Source organism: Athene cunicularia (assembly GCF_003259725.1).
Source record: "Athene cunicularia isolate RWA chromosome 5 unlocalized genomic scaffold, athCun1 chr5_part1, whole genome shotgun sequence".
In the NCBI taxonomy this organism is placed as follows: Eukaryota; Metazoa; Chordata; class Aves; order Strigiformes; family Strigidae; genus Athene; species Athene cunicularia.
In genome coordinates, this window is record NW_020799101.1 from 42964641 (window position 1) to 42988869 (window position 24229).

The 24229-nt window shown below is 45.8% G+C and overlaps 2 protein-coding genes across 2 annotated transcripts in view; one reads left to right on the forward strand and one right to left on the reverse strand.

The window, feature by feature from the left end:
- The first annotated feature begins 869 nt into the window (after positions 1 to 869).
- On the forward strand, positions 870 to 15772 carry DDB2 (damage specific DNA binding protein 2). Its single transcript, XM_026849317.1, has 10 exons — positions 870 to 1053; positions 3883 to 4013; positions 5098 to 5289; positions 6147 to 6292; positions 9944 to 10043; positions 11421 to 11598; positions 12293 to 12438; positions 12722 to 12886; positions 13212 to 13257; positions 13931 to 15772. Exons 1-10 carry the CDS (start codon positions 882 to 884, stop codon positions 14179 to 14181), a joined length of 1527 nt encoding a protein of 508 aa, XP_026705118.1. The 5' UTR covers positions 870 to 881; the 3' UTR covers positions 14182 to 15772.
- ACP2 (acid phosphatase 2, lysosomal) overlaps positions 15482 to 24229 on the reverse strand; it is a 13056-nt gene continuing 4308 nt past the window's right edge. The window contains exons 2-9 of the mRNA XM_026849343.1: positions 21884 to 22183; positions 21434 to 21532; positions 21187 to 21276; positions 18787 to 18919; positions 18622 to 18710; positions 17917 to 18023; positions 17525 to 17700; positions 15482 to 17445 (exon numbers count right to left, since the gene is read on the reverse strand). Of these exons, the coding sequence (XP_026705144.1) occupies positions 17309 to 17445; positions 17525 to 17700; positions 17917 to 18023; positions 18622 to 18710; positions 18787 to 18919; positions 21187 to 21276; positions 21434 to 21532; positions 21884 to 22183 (1131 nt within the window). The 3' untranslated portion in view covers positions 15482 to 17308. The remainder of the gene's footprint in view (positions 17446 to 17524; positions 17701 to 17916; positions 18024 to 18621; positions 18711 to 18786; positions 18920 to 21186; positions 21277 to 21433; positions 21533 to 21883; positions 22184 to 24229) is intronic.

Consider the following 24229-nt stretch of genomic DNA (forward strand, 5'->3'; position numbering starts at 1 on the left):
CCAGGCCGCGGCGCCGAGGGGCGGCCCTGCGGGACGGCCGGGGGGGCGCGGGGGGAGCTGTGTGGGGGAGCTGGCGCGGTGGGTGCCGAGCTGTATTTAACACGGGCAGATCCCTCCGTGACAGCCATCCGCCAGTTATAAGTAAGTTTCGCGCTAGCAGGGGACGCGCCTGTGGGACGCTGGTGGCGGAGGAGCTTTTCTGCGGCTGAGAGTGGCGTGTGGCCACGGCCCGCCGGCCCCGAGGGAGCTGGGGGGAGGCCCGCGCCTCTCCTCGGGGGCCGGGAGGCGTTTTGGTCGTTGAGACACGAGTGGCTGCGTCCCACCGCCGGTCACAAGAGCAGTTCAGGCGTGGTTGCCAGCCCGTGGAAGAGCCCAGTGCAAATACCAGGTGGTGGTTGTGAGGAAAAAAAAGGGGCCGTTACATAGGAAGTACCTTCTGAGCACGTTTGGGAGAAGACCAGTCGGCCCCGGCCATCGTCATAAAAGCTCTGACCTTTTTCTTAGCTGAATTTAAAGAGCTCAGTGTGAGCTACTAGAGAAACAGTTAGGGTATTATGTGGTTTCACAGATGTACTTTATGCAGATCTGTGGGTTTTAAGCTTAAAAGTTCGGTAGAAGCACATCTGTCAAAACATATTCTAATGCTTTAGGATACATTCATTTTCATATGTGAACAAAGAAGAGTTTATTGAACCTGTTCCCCTCTCCAGCAGAGCACAACAAAAAACTAGTGTCATGCTGATGAAAGAGGGTGCAGGTATAATCACTACTTTTGGACCTCTGGGATATGTTTTCATTCCAGTTTTCCTCTCTGTCCTCTAGTTAAAAGTGTATGACGGTCTTACCTTCCATGCTTTGTTTGCTTTTAGTGGTCAGACAGAATGGCTCCAGTGAACCAGCCAAAGGACAAGAAGCATGAGAGGACACATGAGTATTTGTCGGAAGAGACAAAATCAGCTGGGAAGAGGAAACCGGACTACAAGGAACTAGGGAATGAGCCACTAGCAAAGAGGTTGTTTGTGAGAAAAACATCCAAATCCCCAGAGAAAATCGGTAACATTTCCTCAGATCCTTACTGTTCCTTCCAACCAGATTTACCCTAAATGACAGGCATCGACTAGTTGAAGAGGCAGAATGCCGAGAAGCCTGTTCAGACATGAGTGTTCAGATAGGCTTATATATCAAAGTGATACACAGACAAGTATTGGGGAAGTACATCCTCAGGTTATCTGTCTAGTGAGTGTGTGTGTGCACTCGTGCATGTGTGTTTCATTTTTGAGACTCCGTACCCTTTGGTAGAAGCCTACTCACTGAAGATGCTGTCACAGCTTATTTGAGGGTTGTTGTGTTCCATGGAATTCCTGAATTACCAGATGTTTACTTTGTTGTAGGACAGACTGATCTTGATAATACATTATTCTTTCTCCATGCCATTCGTAATGCAGTTTCATAGTTGTAAGGTTGATATCCTACAGTATTCAGTCTAAACTGGCGTTTCCACCCAGTTCTTTGGATATTGTGACTTTTACTCCAGTAAGTAGGAAAACTTTCTACCTCTATGTTTATATTAGACTGGACAGAATTTCTACTAATCACTTCTCGTGCATTTTTTTTCCTTTAGTGTGTAACTTAAAAAAAAAAAAATCTCTTGAAGATTTTGGATATAACAAGGAGAGGTGATTAAGTTCCAAGATACTGGAAAGGTTAATGGTTTGCATTACCAAGAAAGTTGTGTAGACTTCAGCTATAGCAAGGACTATTTTCATAGAATCATAGAATCATTAACAGTCCAACTGTTAACCTAGCGCTGCCAAGTCTGCCACTAAACCGTGTCCCTGAGTGCCACATCTACACACATTTGAAACACCCCCAGGGATGGTGACTCAACCACTTCCCTGGGCAGCCTGTTCCAATGCTTGACAACCCTTTTGGTGAAGAGATTTTTCCTAATATCCAGTCTAAACCTCCCCTTGTGCAACTTGAGCCCATTTCCTCTTGTTCTATCACTTGATGCTTGGGAAAAGAGACCAACACCCACCTTGCTACAATACTCTCTTCAGGTAGTTGTAGAGAGCGCTAAGGTCTCCCTCTCAGCTTCCTTTTCTCAGATAAAACTTAATTCCATCATTTGTTCGGGAGATCACTAGTGTTACTGTCTTGTGTGGAAATAGTACACGCTTCCTGTACAAATTTGGCTTTAAGGATCCAGAAATTGCTGAAGCGTTTTTCAACAATGAGAGATAACAGAAGTTCTACAATTTTGTACATTTCCGTTGTCTGGTGTATAACTCCAAACTGGAAGCAGTTGACAATGTGAATAGTGGATGTGGAGGCAAAATACTCTGTTTGAAAGGAGTTCTGTTTATAGTTGTGGATAGTTAAAGCATCTTCTGTAGTTAATTTAGCTACATGATTTTCATTGTAACTTCCTTTTATTTTATTTGCTTTTTATGCAGCTCCTGTAAGATTTAGAGGGAATTTGATATAGCTAGTACTTTGGAAAAAAGAGGCCAATCATAATTTTACCGTAAACCTTTTTTAAAAAGATGAAGACCTTTGTATCTGAGATTTTCCATTCTGCGTTCCAGTTTTTATTTTTATGTGTTTTGGAAAAAACTTATTTTTTCTCCTGAGGATGGGAGTCTAGTTCAGTTTCTTGCAATTGAAACACCTCTTTGAAGCGTTTATTTCAGCAGATTCTGCAAAGGCCTGAAGTTTGTTTCTTAATAAATTATCATTCATAATAAAATGGAATTTGGAAAAAATACCTCCATTTCCGCCACCTCTAAAGAAGGAACTGTGGATGCTAATTTTTCTGTGGGAAAAAAAAAAAAGAAAGAATATAAATACTTCTATACCTATTTCAACAGGTGTGACAAGTGTTGGCACTATGTTGGCGTGTTTAGTTTCATACCTGTGCATTTCTAGGCTCCAGCATTGGATTAAAGAAAGATTTAGTTTAGGTTCTAATCGTATAGAATGATCCCTGTGTTTTCGGTCTTCTGGTTTTGTGGTTTTGTTTTTTTTTTTAATAAATATCCTTGAATGAAAATAGCATTTTTGTTTCCTAAGAAGTGTGTTTGACGTCTGGATCCCCTGGGGTGTTACAGACCATTGTGGTGGGCATGATTAGATCACAGATATGGGACTGAACAGATCTGGTTTTTATGTAAAGGTCCCTGAAGATAAAAACTTGGAACATGAACAAAATGTAGAAGCATGCTGTACTCTCAGCAAAAATTACTCCAAACAGAAAGGTTTTCAGGCGATGAGGCGTCAGCAAGTCTATTATCAAAAACAAAACTCGCAGTGCTGGACGTAGACTGTACGGGCTACAGCACAAGCAGATCGAAAATTCTGATTCACAGGCGGGCATTTCAGGAACTGTGTGGGAACTCATGTTGCTATGCTTGGAGAATTTTCAGGTGTTAACGTTTCTGCTGGTCACATGTCTGACCTTCCCTTTGCTGTACCCAGGGGCTTACCGCCTCCCATGGCGTATTTCCAAGTTGTTGGGGCTCTGGATAGCATTATTGTGTTTTAGGTATGATCCATTCAAACTGTAAACAGTCCGAGAGATGTACCACCCATGGCATTGCTTTAGTTCTCTCCCGTTGTCTTTTTGATAAATCTTTGGCAAGGAGAAGGAAGGTTTAACAGGAGGAAACATACACAAAGCTCTGGCAGGCTATGGGAAGCACCAAGTTCCATAATTGCAGATGCTGCTGCACCTTAGACATGTAAGAATCATTTAGAGACACTTAATCTTGTGGCTGAATCTTTTCATGGATGTAGCAGCAAATGCAGACATCTTCCTGTGGTGTTTAGTGAATGAGCATGATGGGCGCTGGCTCTCTGTAAGTTTTACTCTTCTCTCTGCAGGTTGGAGCATAGGTGGGTCCACGGTGAGAAACAACAGAGTGCTTTTCCATCAGCCAGAGCAGCAGCGCAGCATTGTTCATTATGTCTACCAGAACATGCTGGGAGGCTCCATTCGGGCACGGCTCAGGCAGGTGAGGAGTTTCTCCTTCATGACCTGGGGAACATCTCCACTCCCTACATAGAAAGATCTTCAACATGAGCAGGGAAACTTTAAGGGGGCTTAAAGTTTCTCACATACACAGTTTGTGGCTCCAAGTATGGTGCACCCTTATGTTTATTGATCCTGTAAATGAAGAGCAGAGATGGCTTTCCCTTTTGGTTGACCTGACCCTGTTGCTCTACATTTTATCCTCTTAATTTTATGCTTCCTTAAATCATATTTAAACTTACCCACTCTACCAATTGAATCGTTGCACAGTGCTACTTTTTCATGCTGATCCAGCTGTTTTGTCATACTGATTCTTGTATCCACTCTACTTTGCTAATCATGTCAGGTTTAATGTTGAGTTGATTTTTCTTCACAGATGTATTCCATCAAGTCCATAATGTTTTACTATTTTTCAAAGCCATAGTCCTTTCAATTTAAAATCAACTTTTTCTGTAACATCCGTAGGTGGGAAGCACCTGGGCTAGCCTTATTTTCCAGATTATTTATCTGTTTTAAGTATTCAAATGATAAAGAAATTGCCAAGCTTGCCTAAGCAGTATCTATTTCTCAGCTGAATAGCCCTTATGGTTGTGCCATAGTTTCTCATTCCCTGTTTCAAGTGTTCTGTTCGCTCCTGTGCCACATAGCTGAGCTGCAGGCAGTTTGGATTGAGGACTGTAATGTTGTATCTCTGGATGATGTGTAGCATTTTGGGATGTTCAGTAAAGATATAGATAGCCGTAAGAACTTTTACTGGGGTGGCGGCATGTTCTTTTCCCCTGTGAATTATCCAGCCTTTCTAGCTCAGCCCACAAGGCTCAGCTCCCCAAACATCATTTGAAGTGTGGTATCTCAGTCCTCTGTTGCTTTCTGAGTGCTGTGGCTGATATGGGTTTGTGTGGTCACAGGCTTTCCCTTCAGGACAGCATGTTCTCTTTATTCTACAGAGAAGCTTAGAATTTTGTGTGAATGTACTAACGCTGACGACAATTAGAAATTGTTAGTACTCCTCAGAGATCCTCGGGGCATTCTTGCAAAAGTCATAATTCTTTTTATCTTTTCAACAGTGCCTGCAGGTGCCCTTTCTGCGTTCTCTTGCTTCATACCGCATCTTTCGAATAGCAAGTCCCTTTGACAGGAGAGTGACATGCCTGGAATGGCACCCAACACACCCCAGTACTGTAGCTGTCGGTTCCAAAGGTGGAGACATCATCCTTTGGGACTATGAAGTACTTTCTAAAACCTATTTCATAAAAGGGGTAAGCCTCTGGGTGCATGGAACGGGTGGGAGGGAAAACTGGAGCACCACTGAATACTGCAGATCAAAACTGAGGTCTGTTGTGAGAAGCACTTAAGGGTCTTGGGTTGCAGAGTAGCTAGCTAAATGGGGCAGGGCTGAGGTGCAACATCGTCTCTTCCTAAGTCCCAGACTGTTCTATAGGGCTGGGGAGAACTGGAGCGTGTTGATCAAGTTCATAATCAAGTGGTATTTGGTGTGTGCTCAGTGGAAAAACAATACAGCAACTGGCAAAACAGTTATCTTAAAGGGATGCCAGAAACAAATAGGCAGAGAGGGCCTGTCTGGTTTAGGTTTTATCTTTCTCTGCTGACCTGTTAGTCTGTGTCAGGTGAGGAAACATCTTTGAGTGGGGAGAAACAAAGTCCCTTTATCTTAAAGTGAGAAACTTAAGGTAGAATGAGTGGTTTATATAGCTGGCATGCCCTCTTGCTGTATTCAGCTGCTCCCATTCTGACAGGGGCTCAAAGACTCTGTAACTTCTATCGCCTCTAAATTAACATAGGTGTACACTGGGAGGAGGTCTACCCTCCACAAATTCCAGAGTCATCTTTCTCTTTTTGTACATAGTGTGGTGCCAGCCAGCCAGGGAATACTTTGCCTGGGGACTGAAGGAGTTGCAGATTTGTCCTCTGGGAGGGCAGCTGTGTGGGCAGCCATCATGTGGGAGGACTTGGTTGTTTTTGCCTCCTTGAAGGGCTGTGGTGCGTTTCATTGTTGCTGTTCAGGATATATCAGTGAATGCAGACTTACAGAACACACTTTTCTCCTTCGCCATCACTCAGTGGATTTTTCTTTTGTTCATCCCCTTCCTTGTAGGTGGGAGCTGGAGGGGCCATCACAGGACTGAAGTTTAACCCTTTTAACCCTAGTCAGCTGTACACTTCGTCAGTTGCTGGCACTACCATCCTGCAGGATTTTAATGGCAATACTGTCCAGGTCTTCACCAGCACCGAGGACTGGGAGTAAGAAATAACAGCAATGCTTTGGGCCTCTGTGTCCTGCTGACAGGAGTGCTACAGAGTGAGAGAGTGAGAGAAAGAGAGAGAGAGATGTTTGTCTCCAGTATGTGGGAGCTCGGCTTCCTCTTCTCCACATAAATGTTCTTTCTTCTCTGAATTTCAGGGACCATCCAGGGAGGCTCACTCTGCCTTTTTATTTTTCTCTGAAATGGGGTGGTGGGTAGGAGAGAGCTTTTCTTTATGAAGGGGAGGGACTCTGATGCTGCTTACTTGCTGTTATATTGTACATGGGAGAGTGTGGGGGTGCCAGTGGATTTCCTCAGCTGTCTGGTTTTAAACCGCCCATAGCTCTGTGAGCTGGGGACCTTCGAACCTCTTCACCTGTTAGCAGTGCTGCTTGTTGTCAGATGGTTTTCACAGGACCATTTATAGTCCCCTCAGTGCTTCCCCATAAATGCCACTGACTTCAAGTGGCATGTATCACAAGGATCACCCCAGTTCATCCCACCTGATTTTTGGTGCTTATCTAAAATACCAAAATTAAGAGTCTGAGCTCCTTCAGCAATGAGTGGAAAGAGGAGTTGAATCGTTAGAGGCAGCTCTGCCTACGCTTAGAATCACCCTCACAGACTGTTGCTTTGTGGACTCATGAGGAAGCCTGAGCCTTCCTATTAGTTACTTCAGTTCAATGCTTAAAGGTAAGTGAGGGAATTTGGGTTGGCCTCCTCCTTACTTTTCCCCACCTGATTCTTTCTGTGTGGCAGCTCTCGTGGCAGGTTTCCAAATTGGCTGTTTCCAGCTGCAGCCTTATAATAGGGCAGAAGGTGAACCCAAGTAGTGCTGGGATGACTGGCCAGGTGATCAGGGAGGGATAGACTGGGGCTGGAACATCAGGATCTCGTATCCCAGTGGGATGCCTGTCACAGCCACAATGCCTGGATTTGAAAGGTCATGCTGTCCTCCTCCTGCTGTGAGGACAGGCAGCCTCTCTGGGCGGGACTGTTTTTTTTCTTTATTGGCTTTTGAAAGCTGGTATTTACAGTGAGACATTGCTAAGTAGTTGCTCTGTGAGCAGCAGATGGAGTGCACTTGATTATCAAAGAGTTTGGGGACTCCCAACTAGCATCCTTCTTGTCTTTGTGTAGGATTTCCACGTTTCCTCAGCAGACAGACTGGGAGGAAACGATGTAACAAAACAACATAACAAAACAAATATAATGGAACATAAGATTCCTGTGACATGGGGTTAGTAGGTAGGATTTCTTGCACTGCTCTCATCCTACCTGCTGGTACCTTGAGAAAGACCAGATAGATACAGCACTGGAAACAGCCTGTAGGGAACTGGTGAATGAAGTCTGCAAGAAAAGCTTGGTGCAGGGCTGTCATGACATTTTATGTGGTTTCTGCATGGAATGATGCTGGTTTTGCTTGTGATCTCCTAAGCCTGGTCTGAGCCAGGTGGTTCACTGCAGATCAGTGCTACCCCTGTAGCAGAAGCAGCAATGCTGCTGGTGAGGCTTGCAGCCTAAAGGGACGGTGTTGAATTTAGATGCTCATAATCTATGTACCAAAGTTGGGAACAAACAAGGAAGAAAGAGTTCTTATGTACATGCCCTGTCAGAAAGCAGTGAATTATACCTAGGGAAACCAGCAGTGTGTTCCGAGCGGTGAGCATTATTTTAGGATTTTGTCTTCTACTCTAACCGTGATGTCTCTTGGCTTTGCTTGTATTCCAGAAAGGGCCAGGAGATACTCTTGGAGACGTCAAGTTCAGTCTTTATGAGGCAATGAAGGTTTATGTGGTATCAGGGGATGGCACCCTAAGCCTGCAGGACCTTGAGGGCAGAGTGGTGCAGGTCATTTCCCGTGCCCCGGACTGTGGCCACGAGCACCATAATGTTTTGTGAGAAGGGAGCAGTGCAAGGTTGATTCTCGATTCGTTGGCATTAATGCTCACTGTTTCTTGTGCTCTCTAACATCTTTATTGTTGCCAGTGTTAGGAGACTCTTGGTATGAATTGATCCTGTGAGGGAGCCTGGAGACAGGCTCCTGGTCCCAACCCCAGCACTGCAGGGTGGGTGGGAAGCCAGGTGGCCGCAGGGCTCTTTCTTAGGCTTTTAGAGTAGCTGAGCATGCTGTCTGCATCTTCTGGTGTTGCTTCTGGTAATATCATCTCCTGTCTTGCAGATACTGACAGCCTTTCACTTCATAAAGTGTGAGATGAGAATAGCAGGGTCACTTCCTCCTCTTCATTGTCATCAGCGTTCTGTTTTGTCTGTAGCAGCTCAGGTAGCATAGGAATGCCACAAAACATTCCTGCACAATCTGCGTTTCAGGTTATTGAGTTTATCCTGCTGCCCTTCTGGAGCCCTCAGGCTCACCATGCTTATTTCCATGACCTTGAATTCTAGAATAATTTATCTTTGCAAGTGAAGCTTTTGCAACAAGTTACCAAAGGACCCCAGCTTTACCCTCGCTGCCCTTCCCCTCCCAGCAGAGCTGGCGTTAAGACGTATGTCTTTATCAGATAAGTCTCTATTCAGTTTTGTTTCCTGGAGCATGAAGTTGGGACAGTTTGATGTGCAACTTTCCAGGCCAGTGCTTTTGTCTTTTCTTTACTGCTGCTTCAGTGTTTTGTGGCAAATGTAATCTGAAAGCTGTTTCTGTACATTTGTCAGTGTCAGAAGGATGTTCTGATCTTTCCCAAGGTGTGTCCATATGCAGGCACCAAGTGGCTCTTTGGCCTGTTCTGTTCCACTGTTCTAGTGTGTCATGCCCCACCCAGCGAGTGCTCTGTGGATGGCTCGGAAGTTATTCCACAGTCACCAGCAGAAAGCATTGCTGAGAAGCTGTCCCCCTTCTTGATACTCAGGCCCGCACCATCAGGCAGGAGATTGTGGTTACAGTCTGTTGCAGTTTCCCTTGTGAGGGAGAACTGGGTGAACAGGAGCCAGCAGAGTGCCCAGGTGGCCAAGAAGGCCAATGGCATCCTGGCTTGTGTCAGAAATAGTGTGGCCAGCAGGGACAGGGAAGGGATCTCACCCCTGTACTCGGCACTGGTGAGGCCACACCTCAATGACTGTGTTCAGTTTTGGGCCCCTCACTCCAAAAAGGACATGGAATGACTCGAGCGTGGCCAGAGAAGGGCAGCGAAGCTGGTGCAGAGTCTGGAGCACAGGTCGTATGGGGAGCGGCTGAGGGAACTGGGGGGGTTTAATCTGGAGAAGAGGAGGCTGAGGGGAGACCTCATCACCCTCTACAGCTACCTGAAAGGAGGGTGCAAAGAGGTGGAGATGAGTCTCTTTAACCAAGTAACAAGCAATGGGACAAGAGGGAAGGCCTCAAATTGTGCTAGGGAAGGTTTAGACAGGATATTAGGAAACGTTTCTTTACAGAAGGGGTTGTTGGGTGTTGGAATGGGCTGCCCAGGGAGGTGGTGGGATCCCCATCCCTGGAGGGGTTTAAGAGTTGGATTGACCCAGCACTGAGGGATATGGTGTAGTTGGGAACAGTCAGTGTGAGGTTAGTTATTGGACTGGATGATCTTCAAGGTCTTTTCCAACCTAGATGATTCTGTGATTCTGAGATGCAATCCAGAGCTCCACTGCCTTTGCTTCCCAGTGGGAGGCAGCACTGATGTTTCTTTCCCTCTAGTTGCTGGTACTGCAGCGTTGATGTTTCTGCGAGCTGCCGCTCAGTGGTGACAGGTGATAATGTGGGCAACGTGGTCCTGCTCAGCACTTCTGGTGACAAGGTTTGTATGGCACCCCATGCAGCATCTCCTCTGTGGGCATCTTCATGGCTCATGTGCTTTCCTATACTACAGGGACCCTGAAAAGAGGAGCAAGTACCTTGCAGCTCAGGAGAGGAGTCCACTCATTGCCTAGGTGGTGGGAAGGCCTCCACTTCTGCCATTCATTAGACATTTTCACATTGTGGAGTATAGTGGTAATAATTCCCAAGCAGGGACTGTGCCATGTGCTACCCATTCCCTAAGAGCATTTTCTACTGGCCAGAGGTAATTATAGGGTAACCTGAAGATGTGAGCACCCTTTGCAAACGACCTTCACACTCCCGCACTGATGGGAGTCGTTTAGGAGAGCCTGCTTTGAGGTGTCCCCTTCCGTGGCCTTGGAGAAGGGTCCACAACAGTTGGTTCAGCCAGTGCTGGGATAGAAATTGCACTACTGCCGTTAGCCAAGAGAGGGCAGGCACAGGCAGGCTGCACCTGAGCGGCTGAGCTAGTACGGAAACGTTTTGGAGAATAGTTGGAGTGGGCCCGGCTTTCCAGAACCTGCTGTACCGTCGCACCAGAATTACCCTTTCTCCTGCCTGTAAGGGTGACATCTGTAAGAGTTTGCCACCCAGTGTGCTGTGCCCGGAGGCGGCTGTGTAAATTAGCAGGCCGAGTCAGGAGTGCTCCGAGGTTAGTTGCTTCTTTTTCTTTTTTAATCCCGAAAGAATGTGCGAGTCTTTTCTGCACTTGGGAGATAACCATTGTTGTAGGGAGGATGGGCTAGCTTTACCCTTTTGTTTAGAAATAGTCTTTCAGCTTTGGATATAAATTTATTCATGGACAGTTTATATCCATTTATTCTTGTTAATTGAAATATTTCTCCTACCCTTGTCTTCCTTTGCTGATGTATTTCTGGAAGCCAATTATATTTCCTCTCACCTTTTTTACTAAAATAATCAAAGTAAGCTCTTTTGGTCTTCTCCCACAAAGCAGGCCCTTCCTTATTATTTATTCTCTCAGCAGTACATTTTCTGTACCTGTTCCAGTTTGTTTTAATCTTTCTGTAGGTGGAAGACTGGCACCGCATAAAGTATTCCAGATGTGATCTTGATTTGTACAGTGCCACTAAATACTTCCCTACAGGAACCAGGGGTTGTGTTTTCCTTTCTCATAGCTGTAATAAATTGGCAGAACAGAGTTCTCCTAGAATTAGTTAGTTCCCAAGGTCATTCTTCTTCTTTCTTGTTTCCAGTGGATAAACTCTTGGTGTATTTTAGAAGTTTTGTTACTCTGTAATGTGAGACCTCTTTATTCTGCACTAGTAGATTATTAGTCCATTTCTTTACTCCAGACCTTACTTTTTTTCTGTATGATTTTCTGCTTCCTCTGCTGCAGATTTGGAAGCTGAAATTGCACAAGAAGAAAGTGACTCACGTGGAGTTTAACTCCCGCTGTGAGTGGCTGTTGGCCACAGCGTCTGTGGATCAGACAGTCAAAATCTGGGACCTCAGAAACATTAAAGACAAAACGAATTTTCTTCATGTGCTTCCTCATGACAAGCCTGTCAATGCAGGTGAGTTAAGGATTTTGTAGCCTGTCAATGCAGCTGAGTTAAGGATTTTTGTGAGTTAAGGATGTCTGCAGAGAGCCCGCTCAGCTCAGCTGTTACTGTTGTGGCAGTGGCAGCTTTCGCTCAGATTCGAAGCTGCGCTGTAGCTAGCGTTAAAGGAGGGCGTCGGGAACAGAGGTGGATAGGGCAGCTGCAGCACAGTCATAGGCTTGCCATGCAACCTGTGGCACTGGGCCTCGAGAAGCAGGTGTGGAAGCATCGGCAGTGGCTGAGATTGGAAAACTGAATTTATTGGGGCAGTTCCTGTAACAAAAGCAGAGCGTGGGACTCAGACCTCTGTTTCTGGGGTGTAGTTTTACCAGTCCATGGAAGTCCAAGCTGCAGGTGTCTATCTCCAACTTTTTCACTAACTTTTCATTTGAAGGAGCAAGTTCCTTTCTTTGCAGTGCCTCTTTCTGTGATTCTAAAATGAGAATAGTGATTCTCCCTATGTAACCCAGCACTGTAGGTTTCAGTTTACTGTTTGTAAGAGCTTTGTTTGAGACAGGTAAAGTCTTGATGTTGGGACACGTGGCCATATTCACATCCCTGTTAAAGAAATAGCAATGTGTTTCCCATCAGAGAAATGTGACTTTTATGTTTCTTGTCAGTCACAGCACGGTGATCTTTTGCTTGCCTTATTGTCCCCCTCTCCTAGCTCACTTTAGCCCAACAGACAGTGCCAAGCTCCTGAGCACAGACCAGCACAGTGAAATCAGGGTTTACTCATCTTCAGATTGGACCAAGCCACAGCATCTGATCCCACATCCCCATCGGCAGTTTCAGCACCTCACGCCTATTAAGGTGAGATAAGTAAGTGCAGTCTGAGAGGAGTATCATACCTGGTGCTAGCAGTCAGCTGTAAATCAGAAACGGGTCTGATTTCTGGTCAGGATACTGCTACATTGGTGGGTAATGTTCACACTGCTGCGACTCCCAGCAGAGCGCTGTCCTGAGGATACTTGTGTTCCTCAAGCTGCGGGGGTGGGATGTACAAAGTGTTGCTCACGCTGGCGGTTGTCTGGTGTGTGTCAATATGAGCTCTGTTCCTTTCTCTTAACTCCCCATCGCTCTACTCCATGACTAGGCAACGTGGCATCCTCGCTATGACCTCATTGTAGCAGGTCGCTACCCAGACCCTAAGTTCCCAGGGCACATGGTGAATGAGCTACGAACTGTTGACATTTTCGATGGAAACACCGGGCAGATGGTTTATCAACTCCATGATCCAAATGTTTCCGGTATCATCTCGGTGAGTTGAGCACTACAGCTAAAAGGACCCTGTCGCATGTTGTGCCGCAGGCGAGAGGTACGGGTTAGGGTCCAGAACAGGAAGGAGTCCCCTCTTGTGACAGACTGGTGCTCGTGGGGTGGGGGGGTGAGGGGGGTATGGCTGCTAGCTGAAGCTGCTGACTTGAGCGGGGCTGGTCTGTGGTCATCTGTGGGTTTTCTTTCTGTGTTACTCTTTAGGGAACATTTCCAGATGGTTTGTTGCTGTTACATAAGCCCTGGTGCTCTTATGACTGTTATATAACCAGTGATGCTCTTACAGACTCTGATTGTGTTTCCATTTTCAGCTCAACAAATTTAACCCTATGGGAGACACGCTGGCTTCTGGCATGGGTAAGCAAAGAGAACCCAGGGCATGAGGCAGGGGTGCGTTCCAGTCTCAGAAAAGGGCAGGCTTGTTTCTCCGGACTAGGGCAGTTTGTGAGTGAGGGTTTCCCAGATACCTCTATAATTTCCTACATTATGTAAAGGAGATCGAGACCTTCTTTTCAATGTTCCACCTTTGCAGTTAGGGAACAGGTTTCTAGTCAACCTCCTGTGAAACGCTCCCGGGAGCGTGGAGTCCGGGGGAGCGAGCAGCCTCCCCGCAGCGGGGAGCTGCTGCCATCTGCCGGCATTGTCACGGCAGCAGAAAAGGATGGCGGGGGCGGAACACAGCCTTTTCCTGCCGGGCTTCGTTTCATTTATCTCATTTCCTAGGCTGCAGAGCCAAGATTACTCTGTTTTTTACAGGCTGTATGGGATTAAGGGAGCTGGCTATAGATTTAGGTTTTAGACCTGTAACAGATGAGATTAGGAATGACTTGATTATGTTTCTTAATTAGATCAAATTTCTATGGCTGTGTGGAGATAGCATCTGTGATAAATGTCTTTGCATCCTCTGTAACCTTGGAAATATCTTAGAACAGACAAAGAATTTTGAACTTCTGGCATTTAAGTGACACAGCCTAAGGTATTGTCTTTGATGTAGAGTTTCTGATGCACAGTGCTCAATTTTTCCTCTCAGGCTTTAATATTCTGATCTGGAGCCGGGAGGAGATGGTGACCAGGAAGCAAGAACATCTTCTGAAAGACATGATAGAACGGAGGATTGGAGGCTGGAGTTTGCCCAGATTTGGAGGGCAGAGGCCGTCAAACCCTGGGACAAGCAAACGCAAAGCGAACTTAACTGTCTTGGGAACTGGAGGAGATAGAACAAAAAGCAACGATTCTACATCACAGGGAAGGAAGCAGAAAGGGAAGGATCTAGAGAACTGATTTAGTATTTTGGTCCTTTCTGGATCACAGGGTACAAATTCAGTGTTGGCAATGGGCAGTATGAGCCATGCAGGGCATTAGACTTCTACTTTGTCCTTCCTCCCTGGATCTGATTTGGCTTCCCCGAGTCTCTTTGATTCCCCTTCTGAGAAGTTGTGTCAGTATTCAGTTCTTTCTCCAAGTGGAATTACCACCCATTTTCGGAGGCACTAGGAAAACTTCAAAGATGATCTCAGATCCTGCTGAAGCTACAGCTTCCAGCTTGCCACATCTGCTTGTCATCACTTGTCAGAGGTCACTGTCTTTGTAGTCTGCTGCAGAGCAGCTTTGTGACAGGGTCCCCAGCCTGTTCTAGTCAAACTGAGCTGAGAAACCCTTTGCTAACAAGAATAACGTCCTGCAAAGGTAGACTGTTCACAGGGGTAAGGTGATGGGTGGCTTGGGTAGCCTGGGGAACACCAGCCTCTCCCATAAGCTTCTCGCAGAATGTGCATTTGTCAAGACCTCAGGTCTGTGCTTGCAGCTATTTAACTAGACCACAAAGAATATGATGATGCCAGAGCTCTTTACCTGTCTCATGGGATGCAAGGGCAATATAGTGCTGGGAACCTACTGATTCTGTAGTTTGTTTTCAGAGCTCTAGGCTTTTTGTTGCCACTGATTAGTTAATTTTTTTCATTCATGCCTATGTGCTTCAGAATGTTGGATAAAAGTGTTGTAAAGCAGAAACAAGGGATTTCTTCCAAACACCCTTGCTCAGAGCCAGGTTTCAAGACTGCTGTTAAACTGAAAAGTTTTGCTTTTTTTAGTTTGTTTACAAGGCAAGCCTTGCTGCTGTCCCAGAGGTTGATGGATGGGACAGACTCCAGGCCTGCTCTCTATGTTCTCTATGTTCACTTTTACAGTTTTGCAGTATTGGTATTAATAAAGTTTTGTACTAAACTAAAATTCTTTGATACAGAGAGTGGCTTACTCTGAGCATTCTGCTAAACTGCTTTTGTATGGGGGAGGAAGGTACAGACCTTTCTGCAGGAGGGCTAAGAGACTTAGAACAGGGGTGGAAATACCAGTCATAGCACTGTGTCTGCAGCGGACCCTTCCATGCTGGACGGGTTGCATTACATTGCTGCAGCCAGAAGTAGTTTATCTATTCAATTCTCACTCTGCTGTGAAAAGGGATTGTAAATCAGGGGATTCCTTTGGGAAGGGGTATACTGCAGCAAGTTCTGCTGGTTCTCCAACACTGAGCACACTGGTGCTGGCCCTCTGAACTCCTAGAGAAGAAGAGTAGTACTGTTCAGTGTGAATTTGATTTTAATAATGAAAAGGAAATGTATTGGAACAGTTACAGAAAGTCATTCACAGTCAAAATGTCTAAATCATCATAGAAACCTTTCCTCTGTGTGTGCAAAATCTGCCGTCTTTAAAAAGTAACAGGTCTGGTCCTCTTAAATGCACTTTCTATTACATCTTTCCTGTGCCTGTTCTCACAGGCAGGAGCTTTTTCTTTATGACTGTCTTGCTGTGCAGGGACCTAGATTGTATCTTCAGAGGACAAAAAGGTGAGGAAGATGCTGAGAACAGCAAGCTGCTTCTGCTGATCTAGAGTTCCCATGCTGGTAGATGCCGATTATTGTATAGGGAAAAGTCCCCATGGTACTCCATAGGGGAAGAAAAGGAAACGTCTGTAACCCAAGAACTGGCTTCTGCCACCAAGAGGGGAAGGGAACCACACCAGAAAGGGAAGTAAAAGTGGGAAGTGAATGTGCAGCATCACCATGTGAAAAGCCTCTGCTTTTGGTGCCTGCTGCAGTCTCTCATTTTCTGCCAAAAGCTAGAAGGCAGGTGGTGACCGCTTGGCATGAAGTTCCCCACAGCAGCTGCAGTGTGTGCAGTGAGGCCAGCCTGGAGAAAGAGTCACACTTCGGACAAAATGCCAAAGCGTGACAAACAAGGGGATCCACAGTCACTGGCAAACTCCTATCCTTAATGGGTTTTCCTTTGTTTGTTGTCCACCCAGTAGGGAAGATAGGATGGAAAACTACAGAACTTGGCATGTAATCTAGTCTTAGGTAAACAGCTCTGCTAAATCTCTTTAATTACAGCATAAAAGCATTCTGCTAGTAAAGCATATTCCTTGAGCTCGTAGCTGAAATCGGAGCTGCCTGCAGTACTGGATACTGCCTGTAATAGGTACTTGAAATTCAGAGGTGGGGAACTCAAATTCAAAGGCTGAATCTCTAGACAGGGCCCAAGTTTCTTATCTAAAAGGACTCTCCTTTCTAGAGCCAACATTGCACAAGAAATTGAGTGCAGGTTTGCTATGCTCACAGGAATTCATCTCTCCGATGAAGCTCTTAGAGCTTCTTTGGATCATACGTAACCTACCCTGAGCTGAGTCCTAGAAACTACTGCCAGGTTTTCCATTTTGTCCTGATTCCAGGCCAGTTCTCTCTTGAACTGCAATGTGAGGAGGGAAAGTGACCAGTTGCCAGCAGCAACTGCTTGGCAGCAACCTCCAGAAACACTTTTTACTATGTCTGCTATAATCTACCAAGTTCCCTCTGCATGGACAGTAGATGAGTCTGGGTGCACGTTGGCGAGCTGTGCCCTCTGCTCCGAGCCCAGCCTTCCCACCATCATCAGCCCAATGGCTTGAGAGAAAAGCACGCAAAGCAGATCGACCCTGAAGAGAGACACAGCTCTTGACTGCACTGGATGTGGCAGCTGCTGGAGGCCCAAGCCCCTCCACCACAGTCATGGTGAGCGATAACATCTACAATCACTTGACAGCAGGAAAACTCTTGGCCAGCTCCAGCTGGCCATGGTGGGAATCCCAGACTAGGTAAACTGTACGAGGACTGGGGACACCACACAGCTTCAGAATTAAGGTGTAATTTCCATTAGAGTAGCTTGGTCCTCTCTTTCTGGGACGTAATTTTCATTAGAGTAGCTCAGTCCTCTCTTTCTGGGACATCACCTTTAGAAAGCATCCAAAAATCAAGTCCAGCTTCATTCTGGGAAGCAGTGGCCAAAGCAGAAGAATGCTCAGTAACTGCAGGTGCCCAATCATCCTTAGGGACAACACTGCTCCCTCCTACTACCTGCGAAGGAGCTGAAGCAACTGTCAGGCCTGCTCTTCTCCCTCATTGGAAACGTGCCGGTAGCCAGGGGGCTGAGACTGTATGCGAAAGAGTACAGTCAAGAGGAGGATTATAAGGAGAAGGAGAATGGATCCACACACAGCCAGACCCACAAACAGTTCTGCAAGGGAGAAAACAAATGGTCAACATGGTATCATCCAAGCTTTCCCCTTCTGCCATGCTGTCTGGCCTGGGCTCACCTGTGTCATGGATGGTACTTGCTACCTGGCATTCCTGCTTCCAGTCCTGGGGAACAATGGGATCTGTGAGTTCCAAGAATCTTTGCAGTGGGCACTTATGCTGACAGCCAGGGATTGTCAGTGGGAAAGGTTCCTTCCCACTCTCATTCCGGAAAAACATCTCCACGGAGAAGTTACTGAAAAAAAGCCACAGCTAGATGTTTGCTTTATTCTCCGGCTGAAGTCATCCCTTCCCAAAAACTCAGTGTGCACACCCTTTCCTCTATTCCGGTGGTAGTTTTCCTCCTAAGAGTCTGCCACTAGGAGCAAGATTGCATCCCCTAGGGTGGAGCCTAGCCTCGGTCTCTAACCCTCGAGATGAAATCACAGCAGCCGTCTACTGCAGCCCTCACCCATCATCCTCTTGGTACAGCTCAAATAAATGACATGAGGCGTATGGTGCTTGAATCTTGTTGTAGACATCTAGAGCCATCTGCAGTGCCACGAGTGTGGTGTCATGCTGAGAAAGAGGGAAAAAAAACAAATCAGTCACCCTTATGGATGTGGCAGGGCAGCTCAGACCGTACCAGCAACAGACAGGGCAGTGCTGAGGGGATGTCACCTTTGTAACTTCCATCTGGAAGAGGTAAGAGGAACTGTACTGGTAGAATGGTGATCTGTGATGGTGCCAGAGAAGGGGAGGAAGCAAAACCACAGCCATATATAGCCTGAATTGTTCTTGAAGAATTGATCTCTAGGGAGCAATTTGGGAGAGGTGCTTGACTTTTCAGTCAGTAGGCTGCTGGAAGGTAGGGGGGGGATGACTGTATCTACCCTGAAGAAACATTACATTAACCCATCTACCAAAGAAATATAGAAGTTGCTCCCCAAAGTCTGCCAGTCTCATCCACAAGCCTGAGCTAGCTGGAAGAAAGTGCAAATTGGGAATTTTCCTCAGGGACCCCAGAGGAATGATGCCAGATACTGCACAGCCCACCCAGCCAGAGGTGCATGTCTTGATCACTGCATGGGCTGTAGAGAAGCCAGAGAGGGTTAAAACTGTCACCAAGCCCCTGTGAAGAGGTGGATAAAAGCTAGCCCTGCAAGCTCTGACTTACCGCTGAATAGGCGAGCACTTTCAGGTTCAGGTGGGCAGAAACATTTGCTGCTCTGGTTAGGTTCTTCCTTATATCATCCAGCAGGACCCCTGAAGAAAGGGAGCAGCTGGTAAGAGGCAAAAAACTAGACAGAGCAGCATGAAGCTCCCTCCCCCACGCACTCACCGCCTTGCAGACGAGCTTTTTCTACCCGCTTGTGGATCCCAAATAGAAATTCAAACCCAAAGTCTTTTAGTTGCTTCAATCGAGCCATGACATCTGGTGTCACCCATACAGGCAAATCCATTTTGTGCGCTTGCTAGAAAGAGAAACAGAATACTCATCTGCAGGCAGCACGGATTGTGGATCAATCAGAGAATGGCAGTGGGGGTATCTGGAGTCCTGCCCATACCACTACTGATTTCCTGTATTATTTTAAATATGCCCGTTTCCTACGTATGCTTCTGTCCTCACACTGCTGTGTTGCATACAAAGAATATATGTGGATTTTAATGTTGTTTCAGAAACTAAGAATGAGAAGCATAAAGATTAAAATCTAGGAGCTGCATTTCTGTGAAAGGACAACTGGAGTGCAGGCTTATGTCGTAACACCGGGACAATAATCTTGGGGCGTTTACTTTCCATGTGGCTGACTCTGCCCTTCAGATGGCATGCAGTCAAAAAAAAAAAATGCCACCAAAAAACCCCCAGTAAATGAGACAGCACAAACTCAAGGTTGCTGGTGTACGTGCAGCACCATTTTCCTGGAGGCTCTGAGGAACACTGAAGGATATTGGAGAAAGTTAGCAAGCGCTCTGCAGATGTAATACTGGGATGCACCGCTGGCAAGGCCCGGTACTCAAACCCAGAATACACAGAGCAGGGAACTGAGAGAAGAATTTGCTTTGCAGCCAACCCATTACAAGAAAGGATTAGTTATACTGGCAGACAAACAGCAGTTGTGGTTCCCTGGCATTACTCAGAGCAATCTTCTATGCCACATCCCATTAAACTGCCAGAAGATGAGGCTGAATATCCTTAAGGGCCCGTTCTGAGTGGTTTGGAGAAATTCCCATCAGCAACTTAGACATTTAGTTTTTAATTAATTTATAAAGAGAATAGCTGGTAAATTAAGCTATTTCTTGGACTTTCATTATTTTCTCCATCCAGATGGTAGAATGAGTCTACTGGCTGAGGTGAGAAAAACAATCCTCTTCATGGCACTGTTCGTAAGAGATAGAAAAAAGAAGGAAGCCCAAAGCAGCTGAAGAGATCAGTCAGCCTGAGGGTAGAATTTTGAGAGTAAAATTGCCCTTAAAATGTTCTGCTTTCATTCTTGGACAGTCAACTATTCTGCAAATTCTTGGGGATTATAGTGATTGTCAGCCAGCCTTCTGGGCCCAATCTGCAAGCTCATTAAGTGAGTCCGGAAAATGAAGATGATTTGAATTTCTTGATCTCTCTGACCAGATTTTTTGTTACCAACAGAAGTTGCTTCACTGTGATTTGTTAGAAGACAGGAGATCAGGTCTGTGATACAAAGGGCAAATTTACATAGTGCAATGCCGCTCTGGACTGGAATATTCTCAGCTTGCAGCAACTCAAGCTGCTGCTTTACATAGCAAAATGCAATTCCATGCAGATTTGTCTTTTACATCCCCAAAATAATATGTACCACTGTATACTACTGTCAGCAAGTTAAGTAGTCTTCCACCTCCATAGAATTAGCATGACACCGTATCAAAATGCTTGGGTTTACTGCTTCTTCCACAATTAGGTAGTCTGACATGAAGGATCTCTATCATTTACTTCATCATGCTGTACAGTTATACAGATAATTTGTATGCAACAGCTGTAATCTCCTGGGTATGTGACCTTTAGCATTATCACAGCACAGCTAGCCTGATTTTTGATTTTGTTTAAGCCTTCCTGAGTTGTGCTTTTGACAAAACTCCACGTGAATATAGTTTGGTGCCTCACCACAGACAGTAAAAGGGTAACATCTGTCTCCAGAGTCTGTCTCTGGCAACAGACCTTATAACAGGTCAAAAACCAGATGTGGGTGAGCCCCACTTAACCTAGAAGAGCATTATTTTCTTTTAGAGACGGCATCAACAGAAACAGAGAAAGAGATGTGATTGATCTAATAGAGGAGTAGAGGTAGAGTGAGGAATAGTCCTAACTTAAGCTCACAGTTTGAATCACACAGTTAACACTTCCTCAGTTTCCAGAGATCTCATTTCTACCTTACTTGACTCGGACTTGTCCATAGAGATCTATAGATTTCCGATTGCAGTCATTCTGTAGTGACTCAAAAAAGCCAATTATTATGCAGGTGGGACTTTTTCAGGCTCTGGCACGATATATATCTAAACTACAGAGTGGGAGGTGACGGTGAAAAAGTAGGTAATTCTTGCCTCTAGCAAGTAGAAACTGCTGCTATTCTGAAATTAGAACATTACTTCTAACTGTAGGATGGGAATGGTGAAAAGTTGTTTTATGGGATTTTGCAAAATAATTTTCTACCAAATCCAGTGAGCCCGAAAGACCAAACTCCTGTGGCTGTAAGATTATGGCCAAACCTACTTCACAGAACAGTGTGTCATACACACTCCACACAGAGTCGAGAGAGACATCCCGGATCCCAGTCTTGTTTGCCACCATCTGCAGGAATTGCTGTAAGTGATGAGAAAAGAGAAAGGCCTTCAATTTTCTAATCTGTATTACATGCACAGGTATCCCTACCCTTTTCTCAGAGCTCTGATTATACAGAGGTGATAATACTTTAACTACAAGCCTAAGACCAGCTTATCTCATGCAAACAGTCACTTACCCAATTCTCTTTGGTCTTATTTATGTATTCTGCTGAGTGCCGTGTTTCATTTTGTAGCTGTTCATACCGTGGACAGGGGGTCAAAGGAAACTTCAGTAGCTGGGCAGAGACAACAAGAGCAGCGAGGTCACTGAGAACACTGAAGTACAGAATTTGCAGTCAACACGCGCAACTGTAATGAAACCCTGACTAGTGGGATGCGTCTTAGAAACAGCCTCAAGTCCTAGCACACTCCAGATTGTGTGTGCTCTGCTGAGGAGTTGCAGCTAATGTGTTGAGGGAACGCAGCCCCCAAATTCTCATCTTGCTTTGAGAACAGAAGAATGTTTGCCAAGTAGATCCCAGGAGAAGTTCAAGATGATCTGAATTGAGACCGAAGCAAAGACTTTTGGAGAAGTCAGCACAACAGAGTATTTGAGCAGTCAGTATATGTCCTCGAGACTAACTTACCCTCTCCTCGGACTCAGGCACTGTGTGCACAGGGATGGGCTGCCAGGAGATGTTAGGGTTGAACATCTGTTGTCCCTCTGGGGGATACAGGCCTGCGAGGTTGGCCTCCGCACTCATCAGCGTCCGGTCACAGTCGGTGCTGCGGATGAAGATCTGCCAGGACAGGGACAGCGCGCCATTAGCAACACTACGGTAAGCGGTGGCGCTGGGACGCAGCACCACGCGTGCACCGAGGAATGCTGCCAAGTGCCCCGCGGCTGCTCGTGGGTAACGAGATAACCGGAGTTGAAGTGACCCAGCCTGCTAATGTCAGCCTGGTCAGAACTGTAAGGACGGACACAAAGACAATTTGGCGTGTAATGCTGGAGCGGTCTGTTCTGGATCAGTGGGGATAGCCAGATGCGGAAGTTACAGATAGAAAGAAGTCTGAATAGCAGGGTCAGAGAAGAGCAAGACAGAGATGCAGGTAATGACAGGCACAGGTAGGAAACGCACTACATTTACAGAGCAGGACTGGGGCAAACTCCTGCATTCAGTTCTAGGAATCACTGGTGTGTTCATGAAAAAGAAAATGGCTTCTCCAAAGCCCAGTTTTTCTGTCTGAGAAATGAAGACAAGAGTGATCTGACTAACAGAAGAAAAAGGGAGCTTGGATTCTACTTGACCATTGTGAGCTCTTGGGATTAATGGGCCAAGATTTATCATTCCAGAGCTCAGAGATAAAGATCTGAGCCAGAAGAAACATCAACGAGAAAAATACAGAAAAGTTCAGAAGGTCAAAATGGCGAAAGTTTGGTATTCTGGTATCTGCATACTGAAAACACTTAGGGGGAGACTGGAGAGAAAGCAGTGATCAAACAAGAGGAACACACAGGAAATCATGAAAGAATGTCCTAGAAAACAGCATGTTGAATCTGAAACAAGGATAAAAAGCCAGAAGAATGAAATTAAAAAAAATCCAAATCTTGACATTGTCACGTTAAATGAGAAACATAAGACAAAATGCATATGCTTACTCTGTATAGTGTGTCCCACATGAAGTGTATCTCAAAAGTTCAGCCACGAGGAGAAAAAAAAAAAAAGCTGTCTTTTCTCTGACAATTTCTACCCACTTTTACCTCTTAACTGTGGCTTGAAAATAACTGACCCTGTACCCCTTGGACAGGATTGGTTTTATCCTTGGTAAGCTCTGAAGAGAAAGGAAATATTTTAAAAGATAAGGATCTAATTCTAGAAGTGTCATAAAAACCCCAAGTGAGCCCTGAGCATACATGCTTTCTTCAGCACCTTTTGCCAGGCTCCAGCTTGTCGCTGAGTCAGGTGACAGACAGTCATACGGTGTCACCCTGAGGCAACACTTCTTATAAGGGAGGTTGCTCAACTTGAGCAGGGGTTTGGGCTTCGTTAGCAGAACAGCTTTTGTTTGCATATGCCTTGGTTTGTTTTTCCTTCTCAAGCAAGAGAAGGAAAACAGTTTCAGCTGGCAAAAGCTTTAAAAGAGTGAAGTATGTTGGAAAGGAACTACTGAGGGAGGTTAAAGTATCTGTATTTGAGCTGATGCTGGGAGTTTTGTTGATGAAGCAAATCTCAAAGAAGGGATGTAATCTGAACTCTGGCTAGCTGGGTATTAACTATGGCAACCAGGGAGCCCAAAAAGGGGGTGAAACAAAGACAGAAAATTGTACGGGGAATCTCAGTTTGCCCCATCTGGTCAATCACCTGGAGTCAGCGCTGATAAAATAACTGAACTGATGCAGAGCCTGTAGCGGGGCAAGGGGCCTCGGCTGCCCACTGTCCCTCTGAACCAGGTGACAGCACAGCTCTTGTCATCAAACTTGTTCATGTTCCAGTTGACTCACACCTCTCGGATCAATCAGCAGGGGTATTTGGGGGGGATTTTCTATTCCCTTAGTTTTCTCTGATCTTTCAAATTTTCCCCTGTGCTTAGCACATGGTTCCACAAGGGCTCCGTTAACTTCTTATAAATTAAACCAACCAGTTTCTCAAGAACAATTATAAAGTGTGGCAACATGCCGGTGAGAGAGTGAAAAATTAATACGTTTGGGGGTCTGAAGCTGTCGATACTTTACAAGTGGAAACAAATGAGGGAGTCGCTTCTGGTTAGAAACCGCTTATGTGTACAGGCTCCCACGACACTGTCCCTAAAGCGCACTGGGGAGGGCAGGACAAACACAGCTGCGTTCTTGACGGCTGGTGTGACAAAAAAACAAGTAGTGAAGTCGAGATGTCGAGTAAGAAACACGCACCAGCTACAACGCAGCGGTCCTGGCGCGCTCCCTTGAGTGCCGAGCAGGCGGCTCCAGCAGCTCCAGGGCCGGACCTGTC